General features: G+C 39.6%; 1 protein-coding gene across 1 annotated transcript in view; it reads left to right on the top strand.

The window, feature by feature from the left end:
• The window catches only part of ACSS3 (acyl-CoA synthetase short chain family member 3), a 137867-nt gene that overhangs the window by 46761 nt on the left and 73772 nt on the right, over positions 1-17334 (top strand). Inside the window, exons 5-7 of the mRNA XM_067559880.1 lie at positions 265-405; positions 6643-6723; positions 6826-6921. Of these exons, the coding sequence (XP_067415981.1) occupies positions 265-405; positions 6643-6723; positions 6826-6921 (318 nt within the window). The remainder of the gene's footprint in view (positions 1-264; positions 406-6642; positions 6724-6825; positions 6922-17334) is intronic.

The following is a 17334-nucleotide window of genomic DNA, read 5'->3' as shown; positions in this document are numbered from 1 at the left end:
GTGTGTCTTCTTGGTGTCCTTTTTTTCTTTTTTAATCAAATATAATATATTTTTTGCTGTACATTTTAATTGGGATCTTTCATTTCATGAGATTAAAGTAACTTTTAATTATCAAGTAGAGCTTCTGTGCCTGAGAGATTAGGTACACTAGCTTTGTTCAAGGTACCCATATGGGAGACTGGATACTGCATGTCTTTTGAGCCAGTGTCTTTTATTCCATCTGATTAAATTTCATTGAATATTTCTGTGTTTCTTGGTGTATAGGGAACTGTTCCTCTAGTCTCAGGCCGTGACCTTGATTGGGATGAAGAACTATCAAAAGCCAAGCCTCATGACTGTGTTGCTGTTCGTTCAGATCATCCTCTTTACATTCTTTATACTTCAGGAACAACTGGCTTGCCCAAGGTAGAGTTTAATTTTTAGTATAAATATCTGTGACCAAACTATTTTCAGTTCCATATGAGAGAGCGGTTAATTAAAAGTCTGAAAATGTTTGCCAAAGCTCCCCATAATGAATGATAAGCATGGTTAGAACTGCTTTGATCTCATTTGCTCACATTTCATTACTTTAACTTTTAAGATTTAAAATTCATTGTCTTCCAATAAATCATATTAGTGGATCTGAACATGAGTGACATAAAATAAATTGCATTCTAAATGTAAATATATATTTAATATAAATTCTTTAGGCGAAGGGACATATTTCTTATCTATGTATGCAGCCTCTGTATTAGCAGTATGATATAAATGTATAATGTAGTGATAGGTTGGTCAGTAGTGTTTCCTTTGTGATCACTTGTTTGTTTTATACTGAATAAAGGAAGATCAGATATACTTCATGAATTTTAACTGGAATCAGGGTGTAATGTTGAATAGTTCCTCCACTGAAAAAAGAGTGCAAATAAAGATGGAAATTGAGATTGAATAAGGTTAGAAAACTCAGGCAGCATATGCTTTGAAGATTTTAGCCTTTCACATTCAAGTTGTCAATTATATATCTTTAGAAGAAACCTGATATGCTGAACAGAACACAGAATGCCCCAAACTTCTTTCTTGTACTAGTTTATTGCTATATTAATAACATCTTTCTCACGTTCTTTTGTATATTTTTCTGATTTTTTCCCCACCCCCAGCAACTTTAGTAAAAAACTAAAGATATCCAAGAAATTAAGGAAAATTTTACATTTTGTCTGCTGTCCCTTGTTATTTTAAGATTGAAATGTCAGATCTGTTTCACCTTTGCCCCTTGTCTGACTGTTGCCCAGATCAGTCTAAAACTGTACATTGTTAAAGTAGCACCCTATAGGATTTGTGTTAGAACTTTTTTTGTAAAGGAGTATTTCTTCAGTGAAATGCCTGAGGGAATGCCCCCATGTAATCACATATGATTTAAGATTTAAGGCAATAAAAAGGCCTCCCCTCATAGGGATGGATTGGGGCATGCGTGAAGGAAGCATCTAAAAAGACAATCTCAGTGGAAAGCTTTCTTAGTAAAGTGAGGAGGCTATTTGGCTCATATCCTTGCCAAACCCCCTTTTTGTGTGCAGAAGGGCTTGTATTGGAAACAGATTTTAGCCTTTGAGGATTTTGTTTGGGAGTCTGATGTATTGGTTTTGGGGGCGAGGGTGTGATACAAGAGAGCAAAAATTCCTGTGACTTAGAAGAGGCCTGAACTTTTTCAGAAGTTTAAAGATGGATTGCTGGAATGTGGCCTGCAGAGCTAATTAATGTGGTACTGAATCATGTCCAAGTCCATAGCAAGGGGGGGAAAAATCAGGTTAGCTGGAGATACTGTATACTTTTGATATGAACTGGCAATCAGAAATATGGAATAGAATACATTGTGGAAAACTCATGGATGAACTGGATAAGTGGAGAAGTCAATTTCCCATCTGCAGAGCTGACTTATTTGGTGACATTTGGTCTCTCCATCAATTATCTTTAATAAGAAATTATTCCAGTGACTATCAGAAAATGGGTGAGTTTTTCTTATTCTGCTAGATGCTGACAGATTGCTAGGAGTAGCAATATGGTGGCAGGGGATAAAAGCATTTAGCCATTGGTTGCAATTGAGAAACTATGCTAGTAGTTTTTAATTTTCCTTTTCTGTTAATTGTATTTCTAATGAGTTAGAAGATTTGTATTGTGATCTGACCACATGTATAACACAGGCCATACACCCAATAACTTGGACATTAAGACTAACAATATATGTGATTTGAATTAAAGCATATCTTTTAAAAAGACATACAGTCTCAATTTATAGGCTTCATGTGATGGAGAATTCACCATGTCCCTTGGTAAAATGTTCCAGGGGTTACTTACTTGAAAAAAAAAAAAACCAAAAAACCACCAGAACCTAATTTCCAGTTAGAATTTGTCTAACCTTGACATCTAGCTGTTGGTTCTTGTTATGCTTTTGTATACTAGAGTAAAGAACCCTCTACTACCAGGTATCTTTTCATGTAGGTGCTTGAAGACCATAAGTCACCTTTTTACCTACAAGCCATGTTTCCAATGCTCAGCTCATTATTATGGCTCTTCTCAGTCCTTTCCATTTTTCAGCATCTTTTTGTGAAGAATAGGCAACAAACCTGAACACAATTTTCCAGTAGTGTACTTACCAATCCCATTTACAGGGGTAATATCACCTCCCTGTAATTGCACTTCTGAGATTGCTATTGGAACATGGTTTTAATTGTGAGAGCTATTTTTCTCCAGGGGTAAAGTTGGTGGTGGACAAATGGAAGGCAAGTCAACTGGAAGAAAATTGATATTTTGAACTTGGCCTGGAATGTTAATGCAGGACAGCTCTCAGAGCACATGTCTGGGTTCTGAGGACTCAGTTGTAATAACAATCAAAGCAAGATCCAAGGCAAAATCCTGTGTCTACTGGGACAAAATCAGGTTTCCCTGACTACAGTTTTCCAAGTTGTCAGAGTGTTGGAAATAAATGCAGATTAGTATGATTCTGTGTTAATTAAAACAGAGAATAGACAGAAATGCAGGATGCTGGAACTGAAAAGATGGTTCAGAAAGGTGTAGGGTGTGCAGGATCGTATTCCCTCATTGGAATTTTGACTAAAGATGATGCAATAATGTGTCACAGACTGAAGCTCATGGAAATGTTACAGAAAGCTGCACTTTGCACTAGGTGTCTTAGATGGGGTTAAACGGGGGAATGAATCTTGTGAGAACCATTCACTCTTCTTTGAATCACTTTTGAAAAGAGCATTTGAATATGCCTTACAAGTGTGTACATCCTTCCATATGCCTTTCAGGTTTATAGACACTTAAAATGCTGCACAAACTGTGTTAATTGCTGGTTATTATACAAGTGCTCTGACCTACTATACTGTTTACCTTTCTCTCTGTTGAAGATGGGATTATCTCTGAAATATAGACAACTTTTTTTATTTATTTTCAGAAGAGAAAGATAAATATTTTCCTCAATATTCTCCAACCTACACAAATTTTAGAATTAGAATTGATCACAATAAAGAATAATTTTCAGTAATAGGAACTGACATTAGGGTTGTTTTTATTATCAATCAGATGGCTTTTTGGGGAACAGAAATACCATTTATTTTGTTTTTATTCTGAAATGGATCAGACCTCAGTGGTTCAGGAAATGATACTCAGTGGTTCAGGAGCCAAATTAATGATCAACATTACCCAAAAGAGCCTCAGTAGTGTGAATTCATTGTTTCATTTACTGTAGTACTATATATTCATGTTTAAACAGTATGACATGGGAAATATTTAGTATGTGTATATATAGATAAAATATGTAAAATTATTCTGACAGCAAAATAACCAAGTGTTGTTATTTTAATCAACCACAGTTGGTTAATAACATAGTAAAAGCATCCTGATTGGTTAATATTTCAATCACACAGTGTTTTAATATCATGTGCTGCAAAGAGCCGCAGGAGACGCATTAAAGAGCCACTGTGACTCCCAAGCCTCAGTCTGAGTATCACTGGGCTGCAGGTTGCTTAATATCTCATGTCTCTCTGTTTTGTATAGGAAATTGAAAACTGAGCAAAAGTTGTAAAACTGTGAAACCAGATCAGTGTACATACATCTTCTTGTAATGTGATCCTTTTAAGACATAGTTATTTACTCTTTGTAAATATTCCTCAAAAGGCAGGGTGAGACTTCACTGTCAGTGATGTATTCCTATAAAATAAAGAATGGCAAGGACATTTTTTATCTCTAAATCTTCAGTGGATCATCATAGAATTTAGTTGTCAGTTTAGCTAATTTTGAGTTAGTAAAACTTCTATTTAAACTGTGCATTCAGTGGACGACTCTTGTGAGTGGCATTTATAACTTACATTTCAATGGGAGTTTGACCCTATTTCCTGGGGTACAGTGTTAGAAATTGAACAATAACATGGAGTGCAAATTCAAATATATAGCATAACTGAATGTTTGATAAAGAGAAATGCACAAGAAAAATATGTAAAATGTGTATGTAGTGCAGATTTAAATTAAAAGCACATTATCTCTTTGTGGAAAAGAGATACTTAATACCATGACATTTAACACCAAATCGTTTTTGGTTTGCTGGCTCTAGGGCATGGGAGATGGGTGGGAGTAGGATAAGGGCATTCCTTGAAAATGTCAGTGAGAAATATGGGTCCACAAGGACCAGCTAAATGCTTTTCCATCCCTTTCACTTGCCTCCTTTTGGCACTGCAGAAATCTTCCCTATATCTTGACAAGCTGGAAAGAGAGTTCTGGTGGGATGGTGAAATTGACAAGAAAGCTGGGGTGGCTGGGTCACACTCTCAGCTGCCGCAAGCCCAGGGCTGCTGGTTCCTGGCTCCCAGCTGCGAGATGGGACTGGGCAAGCCCCGGGCAACTGGAGCCCAGCTCTAGCCGGAACTGGATGGGACATGGTGGTGGATGGCTGCGGCCCACTGCCAGCCGGCATGCAGGTGGCTACTGCCAGGCTCCTGGCTGCGAGCCAGGACTGTTGTGGCTGCCACCTGGCTCTCCAGGATGCGGGCGGCTGCCTTGCTGTGAGTCAAGATGTGGGTGGCTGCAGCCCGGCTCCTGGCTGCATGCCGGGGCCCTGCTCCCAGCTGTGCACCGGTACTTGGCAGGATGTAGGGGGCTGCCCCCCCCGGCTCCCAGCTCCGGGCTGGGATGCGGGTGGGACGTGGGCATCTGCCACCCCACTCCTGGCTGTGAGCAAGGATCAGGGCAGCTGCCCTTGGTTCCCCAGTGGGACTGGGGAGTGTGTGTGGGGGGCAGCCCACAGGAAACCTGGGCGCCTGTGGGCTCCCGGCAGGAAGCTCGGAGATGGGTCTCTCAGCTCCCCACACTGCCCCTTCGGTTGGTGGAAGTGCTCCTAGTGAGTGCTCCTAGTTTATGTTGACATATTTTTCTAGTGTAGACAAGGCCTTGGGATTCCCAGGTGCTTTTTCATCTTGAGGTGAAATCCAGTTAAAAAAGACTAGAAATGCTACTCACCCTCAATGACTAGGAGCTTTTCACAAACAGATAGCAATATAGTTAATCAAAGCACAGGGAAGCCAAATGCATGTTTGAAGAATAAAATAAAGGACTCAGATGAAATGGCAAAATTATTGTGGGCTATTACAGCTAAGCTTACATAAGTAGATGGACATAGGTCCTGTGATCCCAACACTTCAAAAATTTCTAGGGACTGCTGTGCTGTGTGTGTCCCAGAAGCAATATTTAGATGTCAGTATATTTAGATGAAAATATTTAGATTTTCCAGCTAGTGGAAAATTTCAACTTTTTGAGCTTTATTTTAGTTCTGATTCAGACTGAAATAAAAATTTTTTTCCCCCCAAAAGTTCTTGCAACCCAGACGTTCTCTTTAAAGTTTTTGTTTTGGAAACTTTGATATATGATGTTTCAAAAATGAAATAGTCTTTCTGAGACACTGCAGCTAGTCTATGAATTGATCACAATTCTTGTCAGTTTTTCTTCTGCCTCGTGCTGTATAGCACTGGTGAAATAGCAGCCAGTTAGGCAATCTGTCAAAACATTTTGGGTTCAGTGAATCAGCATTTTCTGGTGAAAACCTGTTTTGGTTGCAAAATTCTCAACTGGCTCTAGTTCTCAACCCCCCCCCCCCTGTTGATAGAACTCCCCCCCCCCCCCGTGTGTGTGTGTGTGTGTATATATATATATATATACACGCACACCTATTCTATAGCATGGTGCTTATGTTCTGTTACTGAAGAGGAGAGGATTAATTTCTGTACATACTTGAATTAAATTTTATTTTATATTAAATGTTTGTTTGTTGATTTGTGGAAAACTGATTATGAAGAGAGGATTTTAGCTGTGTTGTTTTCTGTAAATAATTGACATCAGATGTAATTTTTTGTTCTGTCTTTTGAAGTAATCCTCCAGGTAATAATGCTGAAGTTAATTTTAATCTGTACTTGGCCTTTCTTCAATGGGAATACTTGTATGAGCAAATATTTGTAGGATTGGGCTATTACATTATTCTGATATGGAAGAGATGTTAAAGTTGAAGTTAGACAACTTTAAATATTTTAGCTAATTTTTAGTAATGAGAATTTTTTTATAGAAGGAGATTTAGTGTTTAGTTGCCTTTTAAGTGACTTTATTTTCAAATTACTTCTCACTTAGGGTGTTGTTAGACCAACAGGTGGCTGTGCGGTTATGTTGAACTGGACAATGTCAGCAATATATGGACTCAGACCTCGAGAGGTAATTGCTATTTAAATGTTAGTTGCATGTATTAAAACTTTTTGGAACTCTTTTTTTTTTTTTTTTTAAACTGAATTTAATTTTTATTTTATTTTATTTTAGGTGTGGTGGGCAGCTTCTGACTTAGGCTGGGTAGTTGGCCATTCCTACATTTGTTATGCACCTCTCCTGCATGGTAATACAACTGTTTTGTATGAGGTAAATGCTTGTTATCACTGTTGACAGAGACAAGGTAGGTGAGGTAATATCTTTTATTGGACTGACTTCTGTTGGTGTAATGTACAAGCTTTGGAGTTTCACAGGGCTCTTCTTCAGGTCACTGTTTGACATTTCTGCATTTCAGTGCTATGTGCAGATGTGTTCCTTTTTAAAGTTGCGGAGACTACTTCAAATAAAAGTAACTGAACCTGGCATGACATCTTAAACCCTAATCCTGCAAAGACTTGTGCACCGTAATTCAGTACATAATTCCATTGACGTCAACAGGATATGTATACACACATGTATAAAGTTAAGTGCATTTACATTAAGTTAGACACTTGTGAGTATTTGCAAAATCAAGGGCAATAGTGTGCTATCATGAAATAAATGTAAGTTTGGCAATAAATTTGAGATTTTGTTATCCTAGGCCGCCCAAAAATGACTGTTTTGTTGGAAACACTTTCTTAACAATGGAGATAATGGAGGATTAGCTGTAGTTGTTTAGTGCAGTGGTTCCCATATATTTTAGTGCTATGGCGCCCTTATAGATGTTTCAAACCTTTGTTTTTAATGGACTTAGCATCCTGAACTCTTGATCCAGTATCCTATCGTTCATCTAGTTTTGCAGCTTTACTTGTCCTGCAACCCCACTGTTCTTTCTGATCATAGTCTTGCCCCATCAGTGCATGACCCTACACACACATGCCAATTAAAACCTTCATCCAGTATGAATTCATAAAGGATCTTGAACATTTCCTCACCAGTTCAGGTTATGATTTCTTTGCAAAATAAGTTTTTAGCTGTTGTATCTGCTTTGAAAAATCTTATGTAACACTGAAGCTGAGTCATGTTGGGTATGTCTGGATTTCTCAAGCTGCATTGCACAATATTTCCTCTTCTTAACTTTTTTGTCAACTGCTTCTGGATGTTTTCTGCAAGGTAATTGTTGTCGACAGATGGTATTATTTGACATAAGAATGGTTTTCAATACCATGGTTACTTGTTCCCCGGTCATAATTCTACATGGCTATTGCTGCTGGAAGTTGAATTGTCTGGTAAATGGTGTGTGCAGGTTTACCTTTTGCAATTCACATGGCCACAACACAGATCATTTTAAGGGTTTTTGAGGAACTGTTGCTTCTTTAGACATGATTTCTCTCACACTCCCCCCTCCCACGCCTGTTTTTAATTCTTCTTGTTTCCAAATGAAAAACTGCTGCTCTTGTTTAGAATTCTGGGTGTTCAGTTTCTAAATGTCTCTGAAGTTTCCCTGGCCTCATACTGTCATTTACTAACACTTGAAAACAAATGACAAGTTTTGGCTATGGACTTTCCTTACCGATACTGAGATACGAAAATCCAAATATAATGTAACTATCATCACATTGTCTACTTTTCTTTATGTTTAATTCTGTTAATATCATCCTCTTCCTCAGCCAAATGTTAGCTACCTGTATGCTTAGTACATGATAAAAGATGTTCCATTATAAAGATCAGACACATCTGTCTCTCCCTCAGCCCCCTTCCCCTATTTGCTAGTACTGGTGCTCCTACTCGCACAGGGAGCATCTCTTTGAAGGGGCTTTCACCCAAGGATTCCTGGCCCAGGTGGCGGCAGCAGCAGCATCAGACACAGATGATAAGATAAGACAAGATACAGGTGATTTTTAAACCTCTTAATTTTTAAGCCTTTTAATTAGAAAATAACAAAAATGAGCTTATCAATTAAAATTTTGTTCCAAACGTTCATGGCTCCCCCGTAAACCCTTTGTGGCTTTCAGTTTGGGAAGCACTGGGTTAGTGGCAGCTTCCAAGAATTAGTGTGATTTGTGTGGCAGGAGAAGCTATCCTGAATGACTTACTGCGGTGAGTGAGAAAACCCAGAACCTCATGAGCTAACTACCTCTTTGAAATATGAAGACTGCTGCTTTAAAAAATGTCCAAGCGCTAGAGTAATTAAGTAAACTGTGTTTAAACAAACACTTCATTTATGTTAATAGAATGGGCATTTCTTTGTAGTTCTTGACTAGTGAAAGTGCTGTTTTATTCTTTGCACTAAGGATATAGTTACAAATACCACATGTATGGATGGATTCTTTTGTATACAAACTTTTGTTAGCAGTGTCCTTCCTGACCCTCCTTCATAGTGGCTGCTGCTATGGAATTTTCCCTCTAGGAGTGACAGAAGTTGCACTATTTCCTCAAAGATTATCAGCATTATATTATAACTGTCTAAAAGGAACCTCTCTATGAACAAGGTTACTTGCACCCTTTTATTCCTTCCTCAGGAGATAAATCCAGCCTTCCCACCTCTGGAGGTGCACAGGGCCTACTGGCCAATGAACAGAGTAAATGTACTTGGTGGGTGTGTGTGTGTGTGTGTGTGTGTGTGTGTGTGTGTGTGTGTGTGTGTGTGTGTGTGTGTGTGTGTGTGTGTGTGTGTGTGTGTGTGTGTGTGTGTGTGTGTGTGTGTGTGTGAGAGAGATTTAGGGAGCCAACATCATGTGTGCTCCCCCCTCCATCTTGCACTGCAGATTCCAGGGCACAGGTATGGGCATGATAGGGGAGGAGTAGAGCCAGATGTTCTGCTAAACATACATCCCCCTCTCTTCCTGATGGTGACTTCTGTGTAGGGACCCAATGAGGCCATTTCAGCCAAAAGGCATATGGCCTCTTCTCCTGGTGCCTGGACCAAGAGCACAGTGGAGAATCTTCCCCCCCAAGAGCACAAGCTTGTTTTCACCAGCCCAAGTTAGCAGGCAGTAGTTTGTGAATCCCAGTCTGTTGTATGGCAGCACATCACACTCATTCACTGGCATCTGTATACAGTTTTTGTGCATTATTGGAATTTATCATTTTGCTAATGACTTCAAGAGCTGTACTTTGAGGAAAAGGCTAGATAAGAAAGACATGAATGATGTTTTTAAAAATAATTATGAAATTTTCTATGTCTTTGATAAAAATACTTTGTATTGAAAATGTGTGTGAATTTTTTTTTTCCCCAAGAAAAAACAGATCTCAAACTTTGCTTTACTCTTTGCTGCAGGACCATAGGTATTGTATTAAGAGCAGTTCTGTAAAATAGAAAACAACAAAAAGCTTTTGTCAGGGTGTCTTTTTGTTGCATCTTTTTGAGATAAAGTCTGATACAAAGAAATTTAGATTTTGAGCTGCTGGTCAATGGATTGATGCTTAATGAGCAGCATATCTAACACAAAGCCAAGTTTCTATTAAATATTGAAGTACATAGGACATTTGATAACTGAATAATGAATGAGTTTTTTTCCCCCGTAAGTATCTAAATATAGCGAAGGTTACAGACTAATACTCTGGGCCAATGACTGCAACAGCTGGCAGAAACTTAAACAAATAGTTATTCGTAATTGGAAACTCAATTTATCTTCTGGCCACATATAAGATTTACCTATTTAATATGACAATGTATGTTTCAGCATGAGAAAGCTCACAGTGACTACATTAGCAAATAATGCCATGTAATGAATCTCTACATTATATTTTTTGGAATGCAAATGATTTTTTTCAAGTATATTTAATCTGTGTGTATGTGTGCATGTGTGCACATGCAAATTTACACACATGAATTATATATATATGTAAAGATACAGACACACACACACACAGCCCCCTCCTAGGGCACCCAACCCCAAGTGCGGTAGAGTCTACTTCAGTGGTCCCCAAATTGTGGGGCACGCTGCCCTAAGGAGCGTGGAGGAACGTTGGGAGGGGTGCTTGGCAGGGCCCATGCCTGTCCCCATAGGGAGGGACTGCCATGCTTCCAGCCCTGCTCCACTGCCAGACCAGCTCCACCCCCAACCCCATTCAGGCCCAAGTCCTGCTCTGCCTCCAGGCTTCAGCCAGCTCCCACCTGGGGCAGGAAGGGAGCATCACTCTTCCAGTCTAGCTCTGCCTCCAACCCCATTCAGCCCCCAGTTTTGCTCCACTTCCAGACCAGATCTGCCCCCAGTTCCATCCCACCCTCAGTCCCGGTCTGCCCCCAGCTCTACTCCACCCCCTGCTCTGCCTCAACTCCGCTCTGCCCTCATTCCCTCTCCTCCTTCAGGCCAGTTCCACCTCTAGCCCCAGCTCCTCCCCTATCCCCAGTTCCACCCCCAACCTAATCTTCAGCCCAAGCTCTGCTGTGGAGGAAGCCTTGGTGTGCAGTAATGGAGGGGTGGCGTGGACAGATTTCATTAATGCTAACAGGGAGAGGAGGGGTGAATGGAAAATTTGCACTGGTCTACTTGCTTCTCTGTCTTATGTGGCTCAATGACTTCTATTAAGACTAGTGGCCCCTGGGTTCTGTGTGGTCCTTGGGCTGAGGAAAGCCATCAGTCCTTTAGCTTACTGACCACTGGAGTTAAACTGAATTCTCAGTGTGTGATGCCTCCATGTAGTGGCCAGGTGAAAAAATGTATATGTCTACTTGGTTTTGTCCCTCTGGTTGAGGCGCAAAATTGGGTTCTCCTCCCTGCTTTTCAGAGAGCAACTCAGGAGCTGTCTCATTCTGCCATTCAAAGATGATCCCTAGTAGCTGACTCCCTTCCCTCAAATATTATCCCTGTCCATGCACAGTGCATGTGTCTGGGAAGCCTCAGCCATAATACAGTCCATTGTCGGGCCTGCAGTTGGTTGTTTTGCTATTTCAGTCAGTACTCTGGCCCATTAATTCCTCTTCTTCCCGATGCTCTGCTGCTGACTAGGATCTCAAGTATAGGTTAAGCCAGGCAGTTTTAATTTCTGCAGCCTCTGCCTCCGTGCTGCTTTCTCTCTGTGGTGTTGGGAACTGCATTTCTCAAGCATCCAAAATGACCAGGGGGCTATATCCTTCCCCCAGCTGAAGATTTTGATGTCCTCTCTATAATATATATAATCCATTTCATTGACTCAAAAATGTATAGCAAAAACAAATCAGATTTGATTAACTTTTGGTGAATCACAGGGCAGGGTTCATTGGAACCACATTTGTCAGCCAGACTTCCATCAGAGCGCATCCTGATTCCCTGCCAGCTCACCTGAGTTATTAGGGACCCAAGATTCCTGTGGAGCTGGGAGTCTGACATTTCTGTAATGTCAGATATAGTCATGTGTGGTAAAGCAGCATTGTCTAGACTGGTGAAGCAAAACTATGCACTAGGAATGGCTGCAGATGGTGCCCCAAAGTAGTCAGTGAAACATCTGATGTTGGCAATTGTGGGCTGCTCTACAAAACCTATTATCTGGCACATGACCTTCACTTCAGGTGGAGAGACCTTAATTATCTTTCTCAGCTGATCAGTGTATAGTCTATGGGATGGATCATCTGCATCAATGTTTACATACATACAATGGTGCTTCAGGCTAAAATTGTATGAAGCTACTGTAGACAGCCACTTGTAACCTGTTTTGAAGGAGGGAGCACATAAATCAGTAGATTGTTTGTTCTCATTTACAATTTTGCCTTATAGAGTCCCAAAAATTGTCTACCAGTGCCCACTTGAGCACAAGAACTCTAGTTTATGAGCAGCTAACTGTTGTTCAGAGTCCAATAATCCTTTACTATCTGAGTAAGCTGCTGGGACCTGCATTTCTCAAGTTCCCAAAATATAAAGGGTGCGTGTGTGTGCTTTCTCTTTCTCTCTCAACATAGTATGCTTACACAGATGTCTGTATTATATATAAACATGTCTATGTATGTATTTAAATATTTTTGGTCTTGTGTATGGGGCATATCTCAAACTTCTAAGGTGTATGTAATCATTTCTTTAGTTTTTGGTTGATCTGTTCAACAGTTATAACTGTCATCAGACACACATGATTATGCTGTGATTTATTGGATTTCAGAGTATCTACTTCTTAATCATAAAATCAATCCTTCAGGCTTCTTTACTGCAGACTGTAAATTGAGAAATCGTGGGAGACCTGAGTAGATCAGTAATAAAACTTTAACTCACTTCATTTGCATTATGAAATTTCATTTAGACTTGAGTTTTTCTGGTTCAGCTTAAAACTAATGATCATCCCCTTTGTTCCTATGCATAACATTAAAAGGACTCTAATGTGTATTTATAAAATATCAAAGCTTAGCTAATTTAAGTATCCAGTGCCTATTACTGGAAGCAACATATACATTGCAGACAGAAACGGTCGTCAGCTGAATGCGCTGGGTATATCTGAAAGTTTGAATGTTTTTTTTCTGTTCTGCCTGCAATTGTAACTCTCAAACCATTAATTTAAAATAATATTATATACTTATGGTAGCCTGTTGCTGAGGAGCTCACAGCACATAAATTCTCATTTTATTTCTCATTTCTGTAAGCAGCTTTCACCTGTCGTCTTTTTTCCACAAATAACACATCCTTTTCTGTCATTCCTTTTTTTAAATGTTCACTTCATCCTCTTGTCCACTCTCCACTTCATTTCCTTTGATCCCTCTAGTTCTATGACTTTGTAATTCTTACTCCTATGTATATTTGATGTTCTCTTCCAGGCCCCCCCTATATCTATCTCTAATACCGATGTGACAGATACGGCAATTTCGTACAATATCTTAAGGAGATCTTACTTTATTTAGTTTATGTATTGTGGGCCAGGGATTATATTTAATTCCATGGAGGAGGAGAACACAGGCCTCCAGGAACTAAGAACAATGGGTAGTAATTAGGCAGATTCACTCATGTTGTAACACCTACTGGGAGGTACCACCACCTGGATAGGCTCAGATATACTAGTTCAAAATGGATTCTGCAGAGACCAACAAAGAAATAACTTTTGGATAAATAGCCTGAATTTAAACTGACTCAGTATCTTCTTTCTAATCCATCAAATGTAGAGGACCTTCTGTCCTGCGAAGGATAGAAGGCCTGTGGCCTACTGAGGAGAGGGAAAGGGTGATCTCTTGTAATCTTATTAGCATGTGAGTAGGTTCTTTAATGTTTTTTTTTATATATTTTCTCTATAGTGATTTTACCTTAAGAATAAGATAGGCTTGAGTCCTACTAAGCCTGGGTTTACATTACAGTGTAGACATGCCTACAGTTCTCTGTCTACAGAACATTTTGTATTTCAAAGGTCTTTCATTCTTAAGAGCTTCACTCCACTGTAACTAGGTTCCACAGTACTAATCCCTTTGGAATACAACAGTTATTGCCTACCAGATAGTCATAGATTATCATTGTCTAGTCTGACATCCTACATAACTCAGGGTAAAGAACCTCACCCTGTAGTATAGATATGCATTATATAGTTTAATATGGTATTAGCTTGGGTGTTACATTACTATACTTTATACAGTAGATTACATACATAATAGATGTTAATTAAATGCTTTATTCCAAGGGGATTCTCTTTACCTCCACTTTAGTGGAGCAGAGGAAGAGGGAAAAAGAAGAGAAATTTCCACTTGCCTGAGGTAGGTAAAGAATGAATCCTTGACTCGTGATATTTCAGCAGCTATTCTTGGTTGGGAATAAACAGCTGGTATCTACATTTACCAGTTGCTCCTTGCAGTTACTGACTTTCTTCATGTCTTGCACTCTGGCGAAAGGGATTGTCTCATACCATTGTGATGAGTGTGGAATAAACTTATGGGGAGAAAGCTACACGAGGATGTGACCTCTTGCTTGAGAGACCCTCCTCTGTTATAGGGAAGCTCCAGTTATAGTGAAGTTTTATGGGTAGAAAATACACGTCACTATAAAAGCATTCAATTGAACTAAAATGCTGCATTTAGAAAACAAAAGGTTCACATTTTTATTCTTTCTTGGTTGCTGGTGCCTATATTTCATCTTTCAGCATTTTTTAGCTAGTTAACATACAGGGCAGGCCTGTGACTTGCTCACAATTAAATTTTGCATCAGTGTATGAGCTGATGAACTGCAATAACAGTACTGTCCACCTACCTTTTGTCTCTCTGGGATGACTATCTTAATTAAAATTAAATTAAAATCAGTGGGATTTAGGTGCCTAAATACCTTTGAATACCACCAAAGTACTTAAGTGCCTAACTCCCATTGATTTCATATTTGTGAATCCCAATGCTCAGCCAATGCTCAGAATGGAAGTGACTCACTTTGAAGAAGGATTACTGAGGAGCAGGACCTTTCTGAAAGATGCAGAGAGGTGGGAAGACCAAAACTGAAGAGGAAAACAGAAACCATTCTACTTGTCTTTTTTCTCTCCCCCCCCCCCCAATATAAAGAGTGGAACATGAAGGGAGAATAATATCTCTTTCTTCTTTTGACTACACTCTGTCAGTATCCCTGTTAAGAGTAATCAGCAACAGTCTCCAGAACAGAATCTTCAGCATTTTCTGTGAAAGCTATTCACTGAATTCATAGGTAGCCACAATATCAACCGATGGTTGAATGATGTCAGTGGATTGGGAGATCAGGAATGCCCTCTACAGAAAGGGAAAGGGGCAATGGGCAACCTCCTCAGCACGAGGGGCAGCCAGCTACAGAATCTGATAATGGCTTGGGCCAAGGCCTAGAATTCTTATTTTCACCTCGGATACCAATTTATTTATTTTTATTATTACACAAGAGGTGGAAATTTGTCACTTTATCACTATGGAAACTCTAGGCCTGCAATTTTTGCCTGGCATTTTATAACACCATTTACAGGACTGTGAAAGCTGTAATATATTCCTTTGAATACCAGCAAGCGTTACTACTTAACTTCTTATCTGCTGTTCTTTCTGGAACACGTCAAACTTTTTAAGAACAAGCAAAACAAGGCAATCCTTAGAGTCTTGTCGTCCATAGAAGCTCTGGAATGTTTTAGCCAGCTTGATCGCAAGCCACCTGCAGCTGGATGGGTTGAGGAGGAAACTTGGCCTTTCTTCTAGTAGTAGTAAGAGAAAGGGATCAATAGAGTTACTATGCCACTCAGAATTTCTGTGCACTGGATTGTGGGGAGAAGCTGCTTTTCCTAGCTTCCCCCATAGGGTCAAGCTATTATACATCTAGTACTTCATCTAGGTGGTGCTGGGAGGAGGAGAATCTGGGCATCTTCAGCTTGCAGGAAAGCACTGTATCTGTAGCCTGCTGGTGTTGTCCTTCTTCTGCCATCATCTGTATTCACTGCCTCTGTGGAGTGACTCCAATAGGTACTTCCTATCTTATGATAACAGAGACAGAAAGTGCTTACTGGAGATGCTCAGGCTGGTAGAGGTAGGTCAGCTTGCAAGAACATCAATAATCAGATCTTGTAGCAAAGAAGATGATAGCAAGAAGAGTCAGGAGGAAAAATGACATGGGGTGTGATTTGGAAGGGAGTAATGGGGAACCGGTGGAGTAAGGAAAAAGGGTGGGGAAAATTAGATGAAGCAGAGAGTAGAGGTAAATGGGTAAGGAAAGCAGAAAAGTGAGTGTAAGGGGTTGAAATATAGGTAAAATTAAATGAATGGAGTTAAAAGTGAAAGAGAGGTGGGGTGGAGAGGGTATAAGAGATGGAAGATCACCATCTCAACAGAACAAATACCTTTTATCCATCCTGATCAGAAAAATCCACTTAATGCATCTGTGAAATGGAGAAAAAATGCCAGAGACTGAATCATCTGATCTAAGATAGGAACTTTAAAAATCAAAAAAGAGAGTTTAAAAAAAAAGTTATTCAGAAAAAGTGTATTTCTGCAGCACTCCTAAGCAGAATGATGAAAGTAGAACATCAAGGAATACTTTTACAGTATTTGAAAATGTATTCCAATTTAATACCCAACCTAACACCATATTAAAATATGCAATGCATTTTAAAACTTCTTCAGATTTGCAGCTATATGATAACATACCCTGATCTGTCCTCTTACTTTGAAGCACAACAGTGGCACTTTCAAATATGTAATGGGGGCGTCTTGAGTTGTGGCAGGATGTAGACCCACTCAGATTTTGTTACTGCATGAGAATCCTTTGTGGAAGCTCAGAACTTTACTCTGCCTCCCAGATCCATTTCTGATTGCTGGAGCCCTGACTTATCTGGGGCCTTTTGTAATGCCAGCTTGCTTTGATTTAGTTTACCAAGAACACTTGAATTGCCAGACTGGATCAGACCCAAGTTCATTTAGTCCAGGAGCCTATTTCAAACCCTGGCCAGTACCAGATGTTTCAGAGGAAGATGAGAGCAGATGTAGGGTAATTTACTGCCCTCCCCTGAGCCCTATGTGCATTCCTCTTCCACCTCCACTAGATCTCATTTTAATTGCCAATATTTTGAGGTTGGTTTAAGAATTGAAGTCTGAGATTTAAATCCCTTCCATAATTTTTGAGAACATTAATTGATTGCTCTGGATATTTTGGTTATCCATGTAGATGTCCAATCCCTTTTTGAATCTTGATAAATTCTTGGCCTCAACCACTTCCTGTGCCCTTGAGTTCCACCATCTAATTACAAATTGTTGTGTGGAAAAGTATTTTA

Source organism: Emydura macquarii, unplaced genomic scaffold (genome assembly GCF_026122565.2).
Source record: "Emydura macquarii macquarii isolate MOO-44397 ecotype Brisbane River unplaced genomic scaffold, CSIRO-AGI_Emac_v2 contig_2205, whole genome shotgun sequence".
NCBI classification, from domain to species: Eukaryota; Metazoa; Chordata; order Testudines; family Chelidae; genus Emydura; species Emydura macquarii.
Note: the sequence above shows the minus strand (reverse complement) of the source record. Positions and strands in the feature narration are given on the sequence as shown.